The sequence below is a fragment of the Vidua macroura genome, chromosome Z, assembly GCF_024509145.1.
Source record: "Vidua macroura isolate BioBank_ID:100142 chromosome Z, ASM2450914v1, whole genome shotgun sequence".
Taxonomy (NCBI): Eukaryota; Metazoa; Chordata; class Aves; order Passeriformes; family Viduidae; genus Vidua; species Vidua macroura.
Genome location: NC_071611.1, coordinates 40,293,101 through 40,312,794, shown reverse-complemented (window position 1 = coordinate 40,312,794; position 19,694 = coordinate 40,293,101). Strand labels below are relative to the sequence as shown.

Sequence of the window (19,694 nt, the reverse complement as noted above, 5' to 3'; positions counted from 1 at the left end):
GTATGTTTTATTACATAAAATGCATTTTATCCAGTCAACTATTATAAGACTAGTGTGAACACTGCTTCATTCTAGGAGAGAGACAAAGACGAAAAGAAAAGAAAAACAAAAACCAAACACAAAGTAACAGCAGATGCTAGGACTATGCATCCAAACCCGTCCTTTGTAAAGCATGGCAGGTGTGACACTGAGCTTTAGAAAACCTTGGTCAAAAATCCTTCCGATGTCTTGGCAGCAACCCCTGACAGGAATCAAGTCCCTCTGCTAGAAGGCTTTGGACCGGGGCTGTTAGCTAAAGGTAAAAAAGACACGCGCACACACAGAGGTGTTTGTAAGTATGTACACTTTCTTTGCCAAAGGAAGACTCCACAGCTGGGTTAGAGCTCTTCAAATGCATCAGATTCGGTCAACTGTCAAACGCACAATACTGTAAGGAACAGTAGCTATGCGGTTAACAATTTCATTTCACTGTTTGGTTTTTTTTCAGCCTTTTACTTAATAACACTTCAAACTCCACGTGCAAGACTCAAGTTGCATCTTTACTCCAACTGGTCCTTCCGGTAAAGCCTTCCTTAACACCTGAACTAGCTCCCCACGTGGGCTAAGGAAAATGAAAACTTCAAATCAATGTAAGACACAGAGCATGAGAAGCTGCAGTAAGAAAAACACAAACACATACTGTTACTCTGCAGCAAATAAGCAGCAGTCTTCGGAATAAGGAACTTCTTTGCTGCAATAATTGGCAATTCAGTCTTCTATTTGCTCCAGTTTCAAAAGTGAACTTTTCTGCACATCCATTTTATACTGCTCAGTGTCTTGAAGAGAAATCTAACTTGATTTTGTTTGCCTAGAGGCAGTACTGCATTCAGCAGTGAATAAACTCACAAAGGTAATTTAACTCAAGTGTGGGTCAGACAAAAATACAGATTTGTTTCCTTTTGGTGTATAATTTAGGGGACCGATGGTAGTAATTTGAAATTTGTTTTACTTTTAGTACACATCATAGAATTTTGGGCCAGAAACCACTTAGTTGAAATTGAGTATAGCAGCAAGAATCAATACTGCACTTTTGCATAGTACATCAAGAAATAAACATGGTGTTTAAGGTTAATTTCATTAAATTGATAGTCTAATTTAATAATAAAATGCATTTTTTAATAAACTTAAATAATATGGAAAGTTGGATTCAGCCCAGAGTCATGATACACTCAAGGTTGTCTAAAACCAAGTAAAATTGGTTGGGTGTGACAGTACACATACAAAGCCTTTATGGCTAGGAATAAAATGCATAGTTTAAAACAAAAGCACTCTAAGACTCTTTAGAAGTCATCCAAACCACAGAATGCATTTTGAAAATTTTTCTTTCTGATTATGTAGGATTTTGTTAACATAGCTTGTTTATAAATGCACTAGTCACAGCTACAGGACACTTGGTAATGCAATATTAAAACCTCAAGTGTTTTAGAGGACATGTAGTGATGAGATGAAATATAAAAAAAAACCCTCAGTGGCTCATATAAATACGTATATACACAAACACATTTATACATACACACATAAAATTTCTTTCAACCTGTATATGTGAAGTGTTAAAACAGCCTCAGATTTCCTATTTGTAGGTTGACTGTCAAACACCAGAACCCTGTTTGCTCTGATCTCTTTCAACTATGAAAATACAGGATTAAAAGGAAACAAAAGTTAATTTTATCTGACCCATAAATAAAAAGAACCAATGTACTGCAGACATTAATCATGCTTGTTGGCTTAAAAGCTTTTGGAGCTTTGAAAGTGTTACAGACCAGACCCTAAAGCAACACTGCTGGCACCAGAGAAACTGTGGACTTCAGAAACGTAAATTGATTCCCAAGCTCCACCTTCTGCTTCAGCTCAACAACAAAGCCGTTTCTTATTGTACTAGTTGGGTTTGCCAGTTAGATAGAAGAGTGATTGCAATACCAGGAGCCTAAATATACTTGAAATGCACTCCAGACCAAAAACAACCTCAGAGAGCTGGAAAAAATCACATTATCTTTTGAAGTTAGAAGCACTGTTACTGTCAAAAGTACTGTAAAAGTGCATTTTAAGTGGCACTGTTCAGAATGTCTAAGTGATGGTAATACTGACCCAGTTTAAACCCAAAAACCTGTGATTTGATTTTCTAAATCCATACAATCTTTCTCTTAAGGCAAGACTGCTCTAGAAAGCCAGTTTATAGCCACTTGCTATAAAATACTTAGTTTTCCACATCATTTTAAAAGATGGGGGAAAAATCAAGCTTGTACCTTTTCCAGAAAGCTGAGGTTGGACATAAAATTAGGAATTTTAAAAATTAAATAAAAACATCATATGCACATTTACTTTAACCAACTGTTTTCTACTGAGACTGGTTGTTGAAAAACAAAGTTTTATCAAATATATGTGCCAGCATGTTGCCTTCCAGGACCTTAGTGCCATCTTAAGCAGAATAGATAAACATAAAAAAACAGGTGAGAAATAAGTAACATCTTTAACAACTTCCCAACCTCCATCCCTCATGTTCTCTTCCCGAATGACTGGAGATGTCAGTGTGATTGTAACTTGCATTTTGGGTTCCACACACGAATTTAAAATTATTGCTGCTTCTGGGACTGCACACTTGATATCGTATTTCTCTGGACTTATTACCTAAATATCAAGAAACAGAAATTTCTATTAGCATGTGGCCATTAAAAGTATCAGGAAGAAAAAGGATTCCGACATATTCTTTTTTCAAGAGAAAAATAGAAACACAATATAATTATATGAAGCAGGTACCTATGTAGTCACAGAATCACACTACACAGTATAAAGATATGCGGACTTGCATATTGTTTCCAAATTATTAATGAAAATACACAACCAAGCAGTTAGAATTAAAAAAGCTGCCCAGAAAGGAAATTAATATAAATTACATAACAAGAATCTTGATGGTTTGAGATAAAGAAAAGCCTCTGAGCCAATTAAAATGTCAGCAGGGTGTTTCTCACTGGAACGCAGAAGTCTTTGAAAAGCAAAGATGCGTATTTTTCATGTTCACAGTTACAAATGGGTATTGCTAGGTACATCCCGTGCTTTGGTGTCACAACATGCTAAGAAAAAAAGGGCAAATAAGGGCCAGGGAAAAAATGTAAGATTAACTAATAAAGTGTTTATTCTGAATTGCTTTTTGCAACTTTATTTAATAAAGCTCTAAAAAGCCCCAAAAGAAAGCTGTAGGCACCTCTGTGATCTTCTACATACATGGTGAACATTTCTATGAAGACAGACCGAGATGTCCATCTGTTTAAATTTACTTCTGTTACTTCAAACAAGAGCAAACTTGAGACTATTTTTTCATTAAACTGATCATTCCAGTGATTCTGTCAAGCATTTTTCTAGATTGCATTGAAATACTAATGCTGTAACAAGCACTCTACAGTGACAGGCTTTGCTCAGCAGAGAGCAGAGACTTTACACTTTCTTGTGCAAATACTACAAAGGATTTATATTTCACTGAATGGTCTAAGACTGCCTGTTTACTTTTTTAAAGGTTCAAATTCTAAAAAACCCCAGACTAGATTTAGCTGGCTAATTTTGAACTACAAAACACTGACACATACAATAAGGAAACACTGACACATACAATAAGACAAAAGTACAGAAGACTGGCATTAATGGAGAACTTTGACCTTGAGGCAGCAGGTGTGCTGTAACATGTAACATGCTGTAATTACCTCTATTGCTAATGGTAACTGATTAATGGTCTTTCTTGTACTCATTTCTATTTCCCAAATAAAAGCAATCTGTTAAATGGTGATTGATACTACACTGCTAGAGCAAATGCTTGTATGGACACAATATAGAGGAAGCAGAACATGCAGCAGTCTCTGAATTCAGATGAAAACACTCAGAAAATGGAAAGAAACTGAACCTGAACTATGTCATGTAGCAGCACAGCGAGTCCTGCAGACATTTAACTTGAGGACACATTTTCACAGTAATTTTATAAAAATTCAAATCCAAACATCTAAATTCTACTTACTGCAAGTTGCTTAGGGAGACTTTCAGCAATACGACTGAGTAACGTCTTGGAGGGCTTCTCAGCACACAACAAAACAAGATTAACATTTCGGTCTCCACGGAGTAGCAAACCTTTAGCCAAAACGCCCACCCGTAAAACGCCTTTCAAAGCTCTGTGAATTGTAGTTAAAAGTTGCATTTAAAATAACAATGTAAAAATCATAAAAATATTCCTGAAGATAGAAAAGTAAAATAAAATAGTACTTCACATCTTTCTGAGACTTCAAAATACTGCATAAAAGCCCAAAGAGATGAAATCTTGGAAGCACTGATAACAGGGTAAGGAAAAACAATAAAATTCTTAAAAAGTAATTTAAAAAATACCTGTCTTTACTGCCATCCTTTTTGTCATCTCCCTCTTTGTTCTTGCTTTTTTCATGATCAGTCATGCTGTCAGAAACCAGCTTCAAAGCACGCTCAGTAATAGAAACAATTTTTTGGACTGCCTGAAGCTCCTCCTCAGTTGGATATATAGCAGCATGCTTGGTCATCACATAGCGGTCATCAGAGGAGTCAGGGCGGCGCAGAGGCTGAACAGACAAAAAGTGTTCTTCTGAAACCTGGGTGCACTTCCAAGTTCACAAAGGAGACAAAATGACCAAAACCCAAACATGTGGCTAAGGAACAGAATATTCAAACATCACATCTCTGAAATGTAACAAAACATGAAGCTTCCTCAACAGCCTACACTGTCACAATCAATCATGTCTGAAAAGACATGAAGTGTATAAAAATTAAACTAAGGTCAAATCCCAAGACCAGAGGTACTCCTCAACATTAATATCTCTTGCCTTTCTATCAGTTGGGAAATACTTGGATATTTCTGCAAAATAAAGTATCCATGATTACTTTTGTACAATCACAGGATTGTACAGGATGACCTCAGAAGGTCATCTAGTCCAACCTCCTGTTCAAAACATGGTCAGCTGTAAGACCACATCATGTTGCTGAGGGCTTTAGACTGTTAGATTTGGAAAACCTTCAAAGATGGTGGCTGCAAAACACCTGTACAAAAAAAAGATTATTTCCTGTATTCAGTCTAAATCTCCCTTCTATTTGCTTAAGCTGGATATATCTCACCCTCTCATGACTATAAAAAGCCTGGCTCCATATCCTTTATTAAGCACAGCTATTAGAAGGCTATTCTGTCCCACTGAAGCTCTCTCTTCTCCATGCTGAACAATCCCAGATGCCTCAGTCCCTCCTCACAGGGCGAGTGTTCCAGACACCTGAACATTTTGGTAGCTCCACACTGAGCCTGTTATAGTTTATGTATCTTCTACTGAAAAGCCCAAAATTAAATGTAGTATTGAAGTTAGGGTTTAATGAAAGCTGATCACTTCCCTTAATCTACTGACTGTGGTCCTGTTAAAGGCCAGGCTGCTGCTGGCCCTGCTGCCAGGGCACGCTGCTGACTCATGCCCAGACTGCTGTTTGCCAGGAACCCCAGATCCCTTTCAGTAGAGCTGCTGCCCAGCCTCTATCAATGCAAAGGGTTCTTCCTTTCTGAGTGCAGCCTTAGGCATTTGGACTTGCAGAATTCCATAGCATTCCACTCCTACAGCCCATTTAGGTGCCTCTGGATGGTTGCCATCAAATGTATCAGCTATTCTCCCCATCCCAATGCAATTAAGGTTCATGCCAGCTGCAAACCTCAGCAGTGTGCATTCACTTCATCACCTTTCAGATCCTCATCACCTTTCAGATCCCTGATAAGGTGTTTACCAGTCTAATGCCAGAGTCAACTCAAGTGGTACTGCCCTCCACATTGCTAGAGTATGATGCACCACTAAGCATTATTCTCCAAGACTGATGACCCAGACACTTTTTATCCATACATTTGTCCACAATTAAGTAAATAATGCTGTATAATGCAATCAAATAATAAAAAAATAGAAAAACCCAGTATGACTTGTGTTTCATAAGAAGCAATATTTAAAGCATCTTCTTGTCATTTCATTGAACTTATTTTGGAGGACTAGTACACCTACCCCATTTCATTAGCGTAAAATTTCTTCTTCTCTTTTCCAAATCCTTTATTAAGAAACACTGAAGACAACTGAGTAGCACTGAGTAATTTTATATTTCTTAACTGTGTCTCCTGGTAAGAATGGTTTAATTTTTTTCTCAAGTTAAGAAACTCACAGCTGGTCCTTGGGGTTGAGGAGGCATTCCAGGTCTAACTCCCAGCAGACCTAGTGGTCCTGGAGGGCCATGAGGATATCCTCCATCTGGTATTCTGCGACGGTCATCCCAATGATGCTGCTCTTCCTCCATTCTCCTCCAGTACATGTCCTCTTCATATCGCCTGAAGTGCATCAATCAAAGGGCTCTCTTTATACAGCAGTTAATACTTGACACTGCTCTAGACAGATCCTTCTCTGTCCTCAATAACTTTTAGCAGACATAAGCAAAAACCAATGAAGAGATGGTAACAACATGAATTTTTGGTGTAAAAGTAGGTCTGCATTTATTGCAAAGTAATTCTACTAACTCTGCATTACTCAGAAGGATTGAACAGTAGCAAACAAAAATCCCAGTGAGAAAATGACAATTTAAAATAAGACAGTACACAGTTCCCTAAGTATTTAAAATAAGTAACTATGGAGTTCAGTTTCAGACAATCTGACAGCAGGTTGTCACATTCATTCATGAAACAGAATGCATTACCTCATTTCCATCCTCCAGCGTTCCTCCTCTTCTCGCCTTCTCCAGTATTCTTCTTTCTGCATCTGTTTCCTCATCTTCTCTTCTTGAATTTTTCTTGCTCGAATACTGGGCTTTACTTCTACTTGTAAATCTGGGTTTACTTTTTTCTAGATCAGAAAAGTAATGAATTAAATGTTGCTTTCCTGTCCTCATCTCAAGGTTATGGAGTAGTTCTGACATATTTAACATACACTACTCATCGACAATAAAATCAAAAGGAGTAAAATGCAATTTTAGAACTGCACAAATGCACTTACCATTAAAAAGTCTGTAACACAAAGAGTGTGTGTTGTTAATCCTATCAAAAACACTGAGCAATACTATTTAATACTCTTTAAATTTCATAGTAAGCAACATAAAGAACCTGTTGCTGCTACAAGCAGCATTTAAAACATTTTAAAAAGCCTCAACCAAAATATAATTTCACAGTTTGCATTATTCTTTAAAGACTATACTGACTATGAAATATATTTCTCTTTTTTTACATGCTGTTCACTCAGAATGCCTACTTTTGTCTAGTCTTTAAACCTAAGAACAGGTGACCAGACCAGTTAGCTGATATCTGGTTGATTTTCAGAGAGAAGCATTAGCATTTTTACCTTGTACTGAAGTCTGTGCCGCCGCCCTTTCAAATGCATCTCCTTGGCATTAGGATCATTAAAACTGCATTCACAGAGTTTACAGTGAAAGCGGATCACCTTTCCTTCATCATTCCTTACCTGGAAAATTAAGTTATAACACATTTGGTAATTTCTTTTTTATTTTATAAGGCTGATATAAAATTTAATTACCCATCAATCTAATTATCCAGTGCCACTGGATAATGTCTACCTGTCACAAGATATGTTAAGAAGTTCACATAATAACTGAAAGAAGGCAAAGTAGAAAAGTAGAACCTTCATTTCTGACAGACACACCATTATGCTTGGTAATGTGCAGGGAAGAAGGTCCTTCCATTCCAAAGAGTAAACAGCTATAAATTCAAACTTGAACATGGTGAGCTAATAAATCACAAACCTGTGTATCAGGCAAAATTTACATCAGAGTTGATCCACCTATCTCATACCAACCACATGAAGCATAAAAGAAATATGCACAACACAAAGATGTAAATATATGCCCAAGCCTTTGCAGGGTCAATGCATTGTCACTCTTATCTTCTTGATCTCTGGGAAGGCAATGGAGCCGCTAATCCTGGAAACCATTTCCAGGTACAATGAGGGCAAGAACACCATCAGGAGCAGTCAGCACAACTTCACCAAGGTGAAGGCCTGGCAGATGAAGGCAGAGCAGTCAATACTGTCCCTGTGGACTTCAGTAAAACCTTGGACACAGTCTCACCACAATATCCTCCTACACAAGCTGCTAATGCGTAGGCTGGATAAGTATACAGTGAGGTGGACTGAAAGCTGTCTGAACAGCCTGGCCAGGGGTGGTGATCAGCAGAATGAAGCCCAGTCAGAGGCCAGGAGCTAGCAATGCACCCCCAGCATCAATACAGTCCTGTAACATCTTCAGTAATGCTCTGGATGATGGGGGAGAATGTATCCTCAGCTAGTTTGCTGACAACACAAAACTCAGAGGAGTGGCTGATATGCAAAGGGTTGCACTGACATCCAGAGGGACCTCAACTGTCTTACCTAGGGAAGAGGAGGCTGAGTGGCATCATATCAGTGAATATAAATACCTGGAGGAAGGATGCAAAGAGGACAGAACCAGAATTTTTTCAATGGTGCCCAGTGCCAGGACCAGAGCCAATTAGCACCAAGTGAAAAACAGCTGAACATCAGAGCACTCTGTTTTACTGTGACTGACAGTGCTCTCACACAACTGCTCAGGGACGTTTTGGAGTCTCCATCCTTTGACATTCTCAAAAACCATCTGGACATGGTTTTGGGTGACTGGCTGTAGGTGGTCCTTCTTAAGCAGGGTGACTGAACAAGATGACCTAAAGAAGTCCCTGGTAACCTCAATCACTCTATGATTATGTCTCACTATAACAGTTAAAAAATAATATATATTTTCATATTAATACCTCCTCCACATAGTCATGGCCCACTGGTTGTACATCACTTTGCAAGGCAGCAAGAGTTGTGGGAGTCACTGGTTCAGCTGCTGTGTCAGGTTTTACTTCCTGTGTTTGCACTGTAGCAGCAGGAGGTGTTTTAACACTTTCAGCTGATTTCATTTCTTCCATTTTACTTCCTGTTGTCTGAAGCTTATTACCACCTAGAAATCAAAAAAGTTAAATTATTACTCTTCATAAAATGAGAACGTGATTAAATGTAATGTGCAAACTGAAGATTTTATTTGCAAATATCTATGATCAGGGCAAAGAATTATAGGTCTTTTGAAACCTATCAGATTTTAAAATCAACCAAAACTTAAATATATTTTCAATACAATTAAATATTTTAACAGTAAATTTAACAACATTCAGGTTACTTAAACACTGAAGTTGTTTATTCTAACAAGAAAAACTTCTACGTTATAAAATTGCCATTTTTGTTATTTGTTTTCCTGATTTTTCAAGGGACAGGACTGAATGGGGAACAACTCAGAAAACGTATTTTAATAATCTCTTTTCTTGTTACTTTGTAAATTTATAAAAAAAAAATACTTCAAAGTTTTATAATGTTTGTAGTAGTAAAGGCAGTATACCCCTAGTGTTGTAACTGTATAGGTCTCTATATCCCTTGAAAAGCAGGATAGCTTATTGTGGAACAGCTGCTTCCCATCTCTGTTATGTTCAGTTCAAAGTTTACATGGTTAGTTTTTCGCTGAGAAAGGATGTTTCAGTTGCCCATCACAAACTGCCAATCTATTGCAGGCGCGTTAACAGCCCAGGCTGTGAACTGAAATTAGGACTATAAACTGCAATACTCCAGCAGCTACTACATAAAAAACCAAAGGTGGGAATGTTTCTTATGAAGGTGGGAAAAGTATTCAAGAGGGGCCAGGTGGAGACAACTGGACAGAAAATTTTGAAGCAAAACTTTTATAGACATTCTCACTTAGCAGTAATTCCCTTAAACACAGCAGAGTAACTCATGCATGGAGTTACCTAAATACATTTGTGTCTGCTGCACTAAGTCTTAAGAAAAATTTACAGAATAGGTTAGGTTTCAAAATAAAAACTGACTTCGGTACTTGCCAACAAAGTTTATTTTCGGTGTAGATATTTTCTTTACAGCTATATTAGCAGCGGTTGAAGATGTTTTGTTGTTGGACGCAGTGTTAAGTGGTGTGTTTGCCATGGGAGTAAGAATTTTCACTGCAGAGGATGCAACAGAGGAGTTCACTGTACTGCTGCTAGTTGCTATATTTGAAGCAGAGGCAGTTGGTTTGGAAGCAGATGTGGATGTTGAGGAAGTAGCTTGGGTAACCACATTTGGTTCAGTCGAAGGAATGGGCTTGCCGAGTTTTGTATGCAACTTTACTACCTGTAAGTAGGAAGAGAAATTCATAACATGATCTCCCTGAGATAGCTGTAAAAATAATGTATCACAAGCAAAAATATCAATACAAAAATAATCAATATAAATAAATACTTAGCTTTTTTTTTTTACAAAAAGTGGTCTTGGAAAAAAAAATATGGACATGTAAAAGCTCTTGTCATCTATAACAAGGAAATAGGTACTTATTATCTCACATTGCTTACTTGCATTAGAAATTTAGAAATTCAGGCATTTACTCCCACAGCTGTTTAGATAAGAACAGAAACACAACAAGCTTACAACTCTGGATAAGTTCAAGAATACGTTTTGCTCCTAGTGTTTCAATGTATCTGTTTTGTTGCCTCATCACTTTTTAGTCTCCCTCCAAAGGGCAAAACTTTGAACTGTTTTGGTTCCAAACAATATTTGCAACTAAGAGCAATTTAATTCACATTCAGCAACATTGTGTCTTTTGATTGCTATATTTGACGAGTCTTCATATTGAATGACATTACACGTTATTTAGCCAAGCTGAAGAGACTCCTCAGGTAAATGTCTTGCTTTTTTTTCTAATATTTAGAAATAGTTAAGGAAGATTCATGAGGTATTTCAGAGCTCTTCAGTATCTCATAGAAAGTAAAGAGGTACATGCTTATTCTTAGAATTGATAAGCACAGGCCTTTCTATAACACGTCTCTCATGGAATAATACTTTTTGGCGTCTGCTGACCAACATCTAAAAAAGCAATGCAAGTAATCCATACGAAAAAACCATGCAAGATCAAAACTAAAGACTAAGTGTTGAAAACAGCAGTAAAAAAAATGTAAACCTGTGAGACATGCCTTAAATGTGAACATATACATAATCATGATACGTACACAACTGTCCAAATTAATTTCTTAGGCTTTTGTTCTTAGTTTTTATGTTCCCTATCAGAAATCCAACACAATAATGTCACACAATAGTATCAATTTAAACTCAAGCAAGTGCTCAAAATTACTTTTTTTCCAGTAGAATGCACACAGTTCTTTAGTTATGACAGAAATGGAGCCCTTTGAGATACCATTTTCACACTGCTAAGAACCTAAACCCAGCAATGGCTTGCGATTATCACAAAGAGAAAACTATATTCAAATAAAAAAGGATAATATATACCATACTTCATATACCTATGGAGATATTGAGCACAACCCTTTCTTGGGTTGTTCTTTAAAGGAAGAACACTGGACAAGTGTCTCTAAATTTTGATTTTTGCTCTTGGAGGAAGATTATTTTAAACATGCTATGATATTTATTTATTTTAGTAGGACAATGCTACTGATGCCTGTGTCCTGAGATGTAAAGAGCTGTAAAAGCAGAGTATAAATACTGTATTTGTTAGTGACATTAACCTTTCCAGAGTTACGAGGAAAATCTGTAACTTCTAAACACATATTCTACCTATCATTGCACTCACTATTGTATGGCCGAGTTTTAAAACACAGGTCACAGCATTTCACAGTGCAGCTCAGTTTTTATTCCAGGATGCCCACAAAAGAGCATCCAAACAATAAGAAAAACATGTGTACCCGAAGTCTTCTAAACATATTCATTATAATGTCTACTATAGGACATTGTTCCTTGCTTCCAGAGGACAGTTTTCTTTACAGGAACTATCAAAAGAATGATGCCTGTTCTTTGCACTAGCTTAGCTTACTGTGTTTCAAAGTGCACTGAAAGATTTACTGTCCCAGCAAGACACGTAAGATGAATCTCAAGAAAGGTCTTGAGAAAAGTTAGGGGGCAGAAGCATAGTACATGTTTTCAATGGTTCCTTTCCCTCATCTCATTCCACACCTTCTTCCTATGATTTGGATGATATCCCGATATATCCTCTTGTCATTGATGCCATCGCAATATTTTCCCCCCTTTCTTTCAACAATGCCCTTCTAATAGTGAGCCTAAAGACAAGTTTGAAAGGAAAAGAAGAACGAAAATTTTTAAATAAAATAATTTAAATTATACTGTTTCTGTGTATTTTCTCCTTCCTTAAAATGAGAAAAAATGCTAGGGACAAATGTATACATTGACTTGCATGGTAAGACAGAAACCTCTTACTTTCTGATGCTTGGCTCCACGGATATGGGCAGCGTAAGCATCTGCCCCAGTGCAAGACACATCACAGAGCTCACAGCGCAACTGATTCTGAGTTCCACGAGCAGAAGTACTGTTGTTGGTGGTGTTCTGGGAAGCTTTTAATGCTGCTTCTTTCTTTTTGTGCTTCTGGCCTTCTAAGTGTTCTTTGTAAGTCTGTTTAAATAAACAAAACACACAGTAAGCTGTCTTTGTACTGCTGGTTCATCATTCCTGTGAACACATGTAATACAGAACATGGCAGAAAGCACACATTTTACCTAAGAAGTACCTCCTACACTGAACATTTCTGCAGTATGGCATGCATTAACAGGCCACTTCTAAGACCTGAAAATTTTCTTCTCCAGCATTAGCATCCCACACTTAGGTAAAACAATACAGGTTTTTCTCCTCTGACATCTCAACTTCCCAACCAAGTAGTGGTCAAAAGATACCACCACTGAAAACTTAACAGGATCAGAAACTGCAGTTTCCTGCATTGCATTCAATTATTCTTGATTTTCAGCTTCCCTCAAACTTTAAGTGTATCCAGATAAACAGAAAAAATCAATTTAAAAGAAGGTAGTGCACAAATAAAGCTGTACTGAAAATGAAATGCAGAAGTTGGTATTAGTTCCTATATTAACACTGGCGATCTAGAGCAGACAGGCTAGGAAATAATGACAAGTTTACCTAAAGTAAAAGAACTGTTTAGCCAGACTCAGACAAACATTCTGCATGACTTTGTATCTACTTTCTAGGCACTTTTACCCACTGTGACACTAAACTGGGAAATTGAAATATAACAAAGAATAAATTTTCAGGTTTCCATTCACAAAATTTATGTAATTCCATAGCTTTCAAAACAGTATTTTACAAGAAGTTTCCTATGGTAAAGAAACAAATCACTTTCAAAGTTTCAAATAATTCTGAAGTCAGGTGAAGCTCCTCTATACAAGCTCAGGAGGTGTATCTTTATGTCTACCAACAGGAACTCTTTCTATAATAGTACTAATTTTTATTTCATTATTCCTTTAGTACAAGTATGGAATCAGGTCTAAAAATTAACAAATACTCTTGATTACAGGGATGGAACACCCCTCCTATGAGGAAAGGCTAAGACAAATTGGTTTGTTCAGCCTGGAAAAGGCTTTGGGGTGACCTAATTGGGACCTTCCAGTACATAAAGGAAGTTTATGTACTGGACAGATTGAGACTTTTTACAAAAGCATGGAGTGATAGGACAAGAGGCAATAGCTTCAAACTGAAAGAAGGTAGGTTTAGGTATTAAGAAGAAATTCTTTACAGTGAGGGTGACGATGCACTGGCACAGCTGCCCACAAAAGCTGTGGGTGCCCCATCCCTAGAAGTGCTCAAGGCCAGGCTGGATGGGGCTCTGAGCAACCTGCTCTGGTGAAAGTGTCCCTGCCTACAGCACAGAGCTTGGAACCAGATGATCTTCAAGGTCCTTTCCAACCCAGGTTATTCTGCAATTCTATGACTCTTAAGAGGGTAAGGTTTTTTAGCTGAAGAAATTATTAATAAAGTATAGTAGAAAAAAGCACAGTAGAATAATACACAATGCAGATACCTGTGGTCCAGCACAGCTGATCTTGCAAACGTCACAGTAGTGGATCTGGGGTGGTTTGGGAGGCTGTTTTGGTTTCAGTTGCTTATTTTGGAATGGTGCCTTTTTAGTAAAGGTGGTCCCTGTCCAAGCAGCTGTCGCAGCAGCAGCAGCAGCTGCTGCTGCTGCCTGTTTCTGTTGCTGCTGCTGCTGCTGTTGGTAATAGGACGATGCAGCTGAATACACTGCAGCTTCATAGCCAGAATAGGAGGTACCTGAAAAATTAAAATAAAAACAAATGTTACATCACCATATATAATGTATCAATTACATAATACACTAATTCAAATCATCTTGCATAACAGCTGAGGGGCAAGGCAAGGTGTTAGTAATTCACTGAGATCTTGTCAGGCAGTTTTGAATTTGGCTTCATGCTTCAGAGTAGACAAATATACAGCCAACAATTGTGCTGGAATATATTCAATTCTAGACATATCTTTGCAGACACACAGTTATGTTAGATATATCAAACCATCCCTAGAGAACATATGAAATTTCCTGGTACATCTGGAAAGACTGGGCATGATGGAACAAGAATTTTAGTGAAAGATTTAGCAAAGGCCACATGAAGCAAGCAATCATCTAGAACCAGATTTGCTGTTCATGTTTCCAAATGGCAAGGACTGCTAATATGGAGAGGAAGGGAAAAAAATTAAGATAAAGGATAGAACATCTAGTGCTATTACATCTTATTTCAGTGATTTAAGTTGTTTTGGTACAGAGAAGATGCTTCACTCATTAAAACCTTGCTACACAGTCCTTGATTTCTAGTTGAATAAATCAAGGAAGCTAGGCTCTATCTCAAGGAAGTATAAAAATCCCTTTTTAAGCAGGAAACAAAAGAAAACAAAAGTTCAGGGTAGCTATAACATGCCAGTTAATTACAATCTATGGCAATGAAGTTACCATATTTTCATCTTTAACTGTGTTTTGAATTCCTAATGGTTGACTAAAAGTCTTCCCAGCACACATTTCTCATTCCATTTTGGGTCAGGACAATCAAAACTTAAACGATTTATACTGAACTGTTCCTCCCTGTCTCTGTAACTGCATGTACCCTTCCTATTTCCTGGGAGTAACATCTATGTGGATGCATTTCCTTATATTCCTTGTTTTTTTCCTTTTCACCTTACAATAAGTTAGTACTCAGTCAGCAATGCTAGTACTTTGTATATTCTCACATCTAAAAAAATAGGTACGTAAGACATCTCTTACGTACTTTTAAAGATACACCAGAACATTCTGCCATTGTAATGACTGAACTGGTTGCTACCTCTCAGCAGACTAAGATGTAATTGAGCATGAACTGCTAAACTGCTAAACTTGTGAACATTGAAAGCCTCTTCTGCAGCAACTTCAAAGATCCCAGCAAGAAAACATGCAAAATTCTTACCAGAGTAAGTTACTGCTGTTGTGCTGTACGTCGCGCTCTGAGTATAGGATGGAACAACAGTGGCTGCAGCTGCCACTGGCTGCACAGTCGAGGACACTGGATATATGGAAAATGTCGTTGTTGCTGGACTTGGGGTTGCAGGTTTTATAGCTGTCACTTGCCGTGTTTGCTGGGCTTGGGTGTACTGAGTTGCCCCTTGGCTATATCCTGCTTTTGGAGCTAATGAGGATAGAAAATACAAATGTAGAAACATTGACATATTTTAGTTGAATGAAATGCAAACCATACTAAGGGAAAATTAACAACACGCTTGTGAACAAATGTATAAGAAGTGGGTGTTTGTTTTGGGAGTTTTGTTTCATTTGTTTTGCTTTTTAGTGCTGTGCACTGGGTTGGTTTATTGTCATGGCTATGCACTGCATACCATGTATCTTAATCAAGTAAGATCTCACAGTAGTAAGCCTTAAATTTATTTGTTTTTAACTGTGCTATCATGTTTTTAACATGGTTTTAAACAGGTTTTAAACAACCTTCTTATCCAACAGTTTTACTAGAATACCCAAACAAAAACACACCTAAACTTTCCTCTTAATTCTACATAAAAAAAATTAAGCAGGATTCATGCTTTGTAGCAATCATGATATGAATAATTAGAGCACTATATACATGAAGTACATAGAGAATCAAAAGAATATTTCTAACTGAGTTATCATCTGAACACAACACTTATTATCTCAACTACTTCAGTAAGGTTTCTAGACAAATCAGTAAGAACTTTGCCTAGAAGTATGTTTTGAGTTTATTTAGTGGCAGTCCAAACCTCAGAGGCAGCTACTTATGGCAACGTCACAAGTGTTGAAGTTCTAGGCACAGAAAAACTTTCCACACAGTGACAGAGATTACACAACAAAACTTAAAAAAAGAAGATAATGTGAAGCAGTCAAACAACTATTTTTAAGGCTTAAAATAGTCAACAAGACTGTGAGTAATGAGAGCAGTTTAAATCATGCCACCCACCTGTCTGGTAGTAGGACTCAGCCACTGAAGGCTGTGGCTGGGCAGCAGCAGCCACGGCTGCTGCGGTTGCGGTTGGCTGCTGATAATATTGTTTGCTGTCATATGCCACAGCTGGGGCGGTGGATCGAACGTAAGAGTAGGAATCCTAAGGATTCAAAACAGAGAAACCACCTGTAGGTATATTGCTAGAGTAATAGAAATGATTAGCAGAGTCAAATTAACAATGCATTGTCTTCTGCCTACTCAAGTAGAATAAAAACTCCCCATCTATACATATAGTATATGCATTAGAGAAATTAAATTTACTTTCATAGATACTTCAGGCCTGAAACAGCCCTAACTGCCTTCTATAGACTCAATACTAGAATTACCCTCATGCTATTAATCCCTTTCTCAATCAAATTATTTTTGAAAAGCATCTACCCTCAATAGTTTTTAATGACAGTATCAGATTCTATTTCTGTAAAATATTACAAAAAAACCCACTACAGATCTCTACAAAACATGAATTTCTACAAGTCCCAATAAATTCTCAGGGGTAGAAACATGAGCCTGTACTGGCTTTAAAAATCTCATCATTAACATTTCTTTTGGTTATATTTTTCAGAGTATGAAAGTGGTATTTTTAAAGCCTTCTTTACTTTTTGGTATATCAACTAGTTCATTAGGGAACCGTATCTGTTCTTCAAAGGCAATGCAACTAGCTCTTTTGATAACTTTTCAATTCAGTAGACCTCTAATAAACTTAGAAGGGGATGACCTGGAAGCCACTATATGCATATATATACATTCTCTCACCCTCACCATGTTTATGGTAAAGCACAAAGAGCTGATCAACTGAGGGGAAACAGGCAAGAACTGCTAGAGCTGCAATACACTAATGTATTAAAATTCTTTTTAATTCCAAGAAATACAACAACAAAATCTTTTTTTGTCCAACCTGCATAAACAGGAATTATTTTATTTAGTTAGGGGACTCTCTTTTTTTCCAAATGTATCTAATAACTGACCTCATAAAATAAAATGAATTACAGAAGCTATACAAAATAATTGAGAACATGAAGCAATAATATAGTCCTTTTAAACAAACCAAAATGCTAATTAGAATCTGGATAATGCGCTGCTAAGTTCAGAATTAAAAAGTTGAAAAACTATTGCAAGAAAGACAGTATTTCAAGATGAAAGAGAGCAAAAGCCCTTTTGCAAGAGCCTGTATCCACAGACAGGCAGGGATCCCAGCAGAGGATATCCAAAAACTACCTATAGGGTAGTTTATCTCCTAGGGCAATCTTCTGTCCTCACAGGCTTGGTACTAGACTCCAGTGGCATCCAGGAATCTGACAAAGGAACTATTTCTACCTCTACTGAAAATCTTTACTGGAACAGTCTTTTCAGCTCCATGGCCCAGTTTACTGCACATCAAGCTGAGATCTAAGCAAACGGAAGACACTGCTTTTCTTTGCAGCAGCAGTTGCACAAAATCACATTTTCTTTTCCAAACAGGCTTCCTCTTCTCAAAACACCTTTTAAAAATCACACAGCAGGAACCTACCTGATAATTCTGCGTGGTGACAGGAGGCGGTGGTGGTGGAGCTTCTTGTTGCCGCTGCGTGTAGCCATAGTCTGTAGCTGTGTGTGCTGTGGGATACCCGCCGTAGGCGGCAGCTGTGGCAGCAGCTGCCACGGCCACCGGGGCAGGCCTGGCCACCGCCACCGTGGCTGCAGCTGGGGCATAGGCTGCAGTGACAGTGTGCGCCGCCACCGGAGCCTGGTGGACAGTGTAGCTGGCAACTGTGGTTGGATGGGAGTAGGCTACACCCGAAGCTGGCTGCTGGCTGTATTGGCAGAAGACAGTAAGTAATTAATCCAACGTACAAAGCTAATGCCTACACATTTCAAAATCCCAGATTTGATTAATACTTTGCCTGTTCTACAGACAGATCTGGAGCAGCCTTCTATCTGTGCATACTCTTATTTAATGGCTTTTATTAACCATCTTCCATCCCCATGAAAAAGGTTGTATCATTCTTAAATTTCTGTGGATGGACACATAGAACTTAATCACAGAATGTTAACACACAGGAAGGGACATTAAAGACCATCTATTCCAAACCTCCATGCCAACTTCTACTCGACCACATTGCTCAATGCCAATGCTGCCAGGGTTGGGACACCCACAACCTCCCTGGGCAACCTGTTCCAGCTGTCTTGCCATTTTCAGAGTAAGGAATGTCTTCCCAATACCTAACCTAAATGTCCCCTCTTTCAATTTGTATGCATTACTCTATCTCTACAGTTCCTGGTATTTTATGCAGTTGATTATTTACTTCATAAGGGGGAGTGTTTGTGTTGAGTTTTCTCTAAACAGTGGAATACAAGTCTTTCATTCAAAATAATGCAGTAGTCCCAAACTGTTAGCTTTTCCCGACTGGCAAGTTTTAAATGCTTTAGTAGTTCTTCAGCAAAGTGACACACCTGTCAAATTAAGAAAAATGCTACTTTTGTGTGAGAGCTTATTACTGACCTGTACTAGCATGAAGTTTTCATTACACCATATTCAAGCAATGAAATTTTTACGATGGCCATGAAAATCAGCTCAGAACTGTTGTAATTACTTAGACACACATATCTGATAGGGGACTTCTCCAACAGATGGTTAGAATTTTAGAAGCTGGCCCCACTTGCTCAAGCAGAAGTCCACTGACACAACACGAAGCATCAAAAGTGCAGACAATCACATCAAGCAAGAAAAACACTACCAGAGCTCTGGCAATCTTCCAGGCACATGCTAAGACTAATCTGCCTCTCTAAAATTTGCAAGTAGGATGCTAATATGTGGCAATTTACTAAAAATCCACTAACAGCAGAAATAAAAATTGATTGCTTCAAAGGTTTAATTACTTGAACAGAAACTAGAATTATTGTCCTGTACTGATACGTAACTCTGCATTATGTTGTCCTATAACGATGTATAACTGTGGATTATGATTAGAAGCTTGGAATAGTTATTTTGATTTTTAAGCAAATAAAGTGAAGCAGGTAAAATATCACTATCTGGCACAATGACATCAAGTGGGGATTCAGTGATAATTCTGATTCTTTTTGTACATTTCCTACACTGCTGTTCAGTAATAGCTAGATCTATATACTTTTAATTTCACAAAAGACATTTCCACAACTCCCTTGTGTTCAGTAATTTTTTCTTACTTGTCTTTAGAAAACCTGATTTTGTAATTTCAATTACAGTAGAACCCACTTACTTTAATAAATTAAAAAACCACACACATGCAGCTCCCTCCCCCCACCCCAAACCATTCTCACA

At 37.8% G+C, this 19,694-nt stretch overlaps 1 protein-coding gene across 2 annotated transcripts in view; it reads right to left on the bottom strand.

Moving 5' to 3' along the window:
* Positions 1-19,694, bottom strand: part of ZFR (zinc finger RNA binding protein) — a 44,662-nt gene that overhangs the window by 8,553 nt on the left and 16,415 nt on the right. The window contains exons 3-15 of one of the 2 annotated variants that reach the window (XM_054002617.1): positions 17,925-18,207; positions 16,373-16,517; positions 15,356-15,574; positions 13,927-14,177; positions 12,321-12,512; positions 9,929-10,229; positions 8,822-9,015; positions 7,386-7,505; positions 6,748-6,893; positions 6,223-6,385; positions 4,402-4,607; positions 4,040-4,190; positions 2,523-2,664 (exon numbers count right to left, since the gene is read on the bottom strand). In XM_054002617.1, the coding sequence (XP_053858592.1) occupies positions 2,523-2,664; positions 4,040-4,190; positions 4,402-4,607; positions 6,223-6,385; positions 6,748-6,893; positions 7,386-7,505; positions 8,822-9,015; positions 9,929-10,229; positions 12,321-12,512; positions 13,927-14,177; positions 15,356-15,574; positions 16,373-16,517; positions 17,925-18,207 (2,513 nt within the window). The remainder of the gene's footprint in view (positions 1-2,522; positions 2,665-4,039; positions 4,191-4,401; positions 4,608-6,222; positions 6,386-6,747; positions 6,894-7,385; positions 7,506-8,821; positions 9,016-9,928; positions 10,230-12,320; positions 12,513-13,926; positions 14,178-15,355; positions 15,575-16,372; positions 16,518-17,924; positions 18,208-19,694) is intronic. The other variant, XM_054002618.1, reaches the window with a different exon arrangement.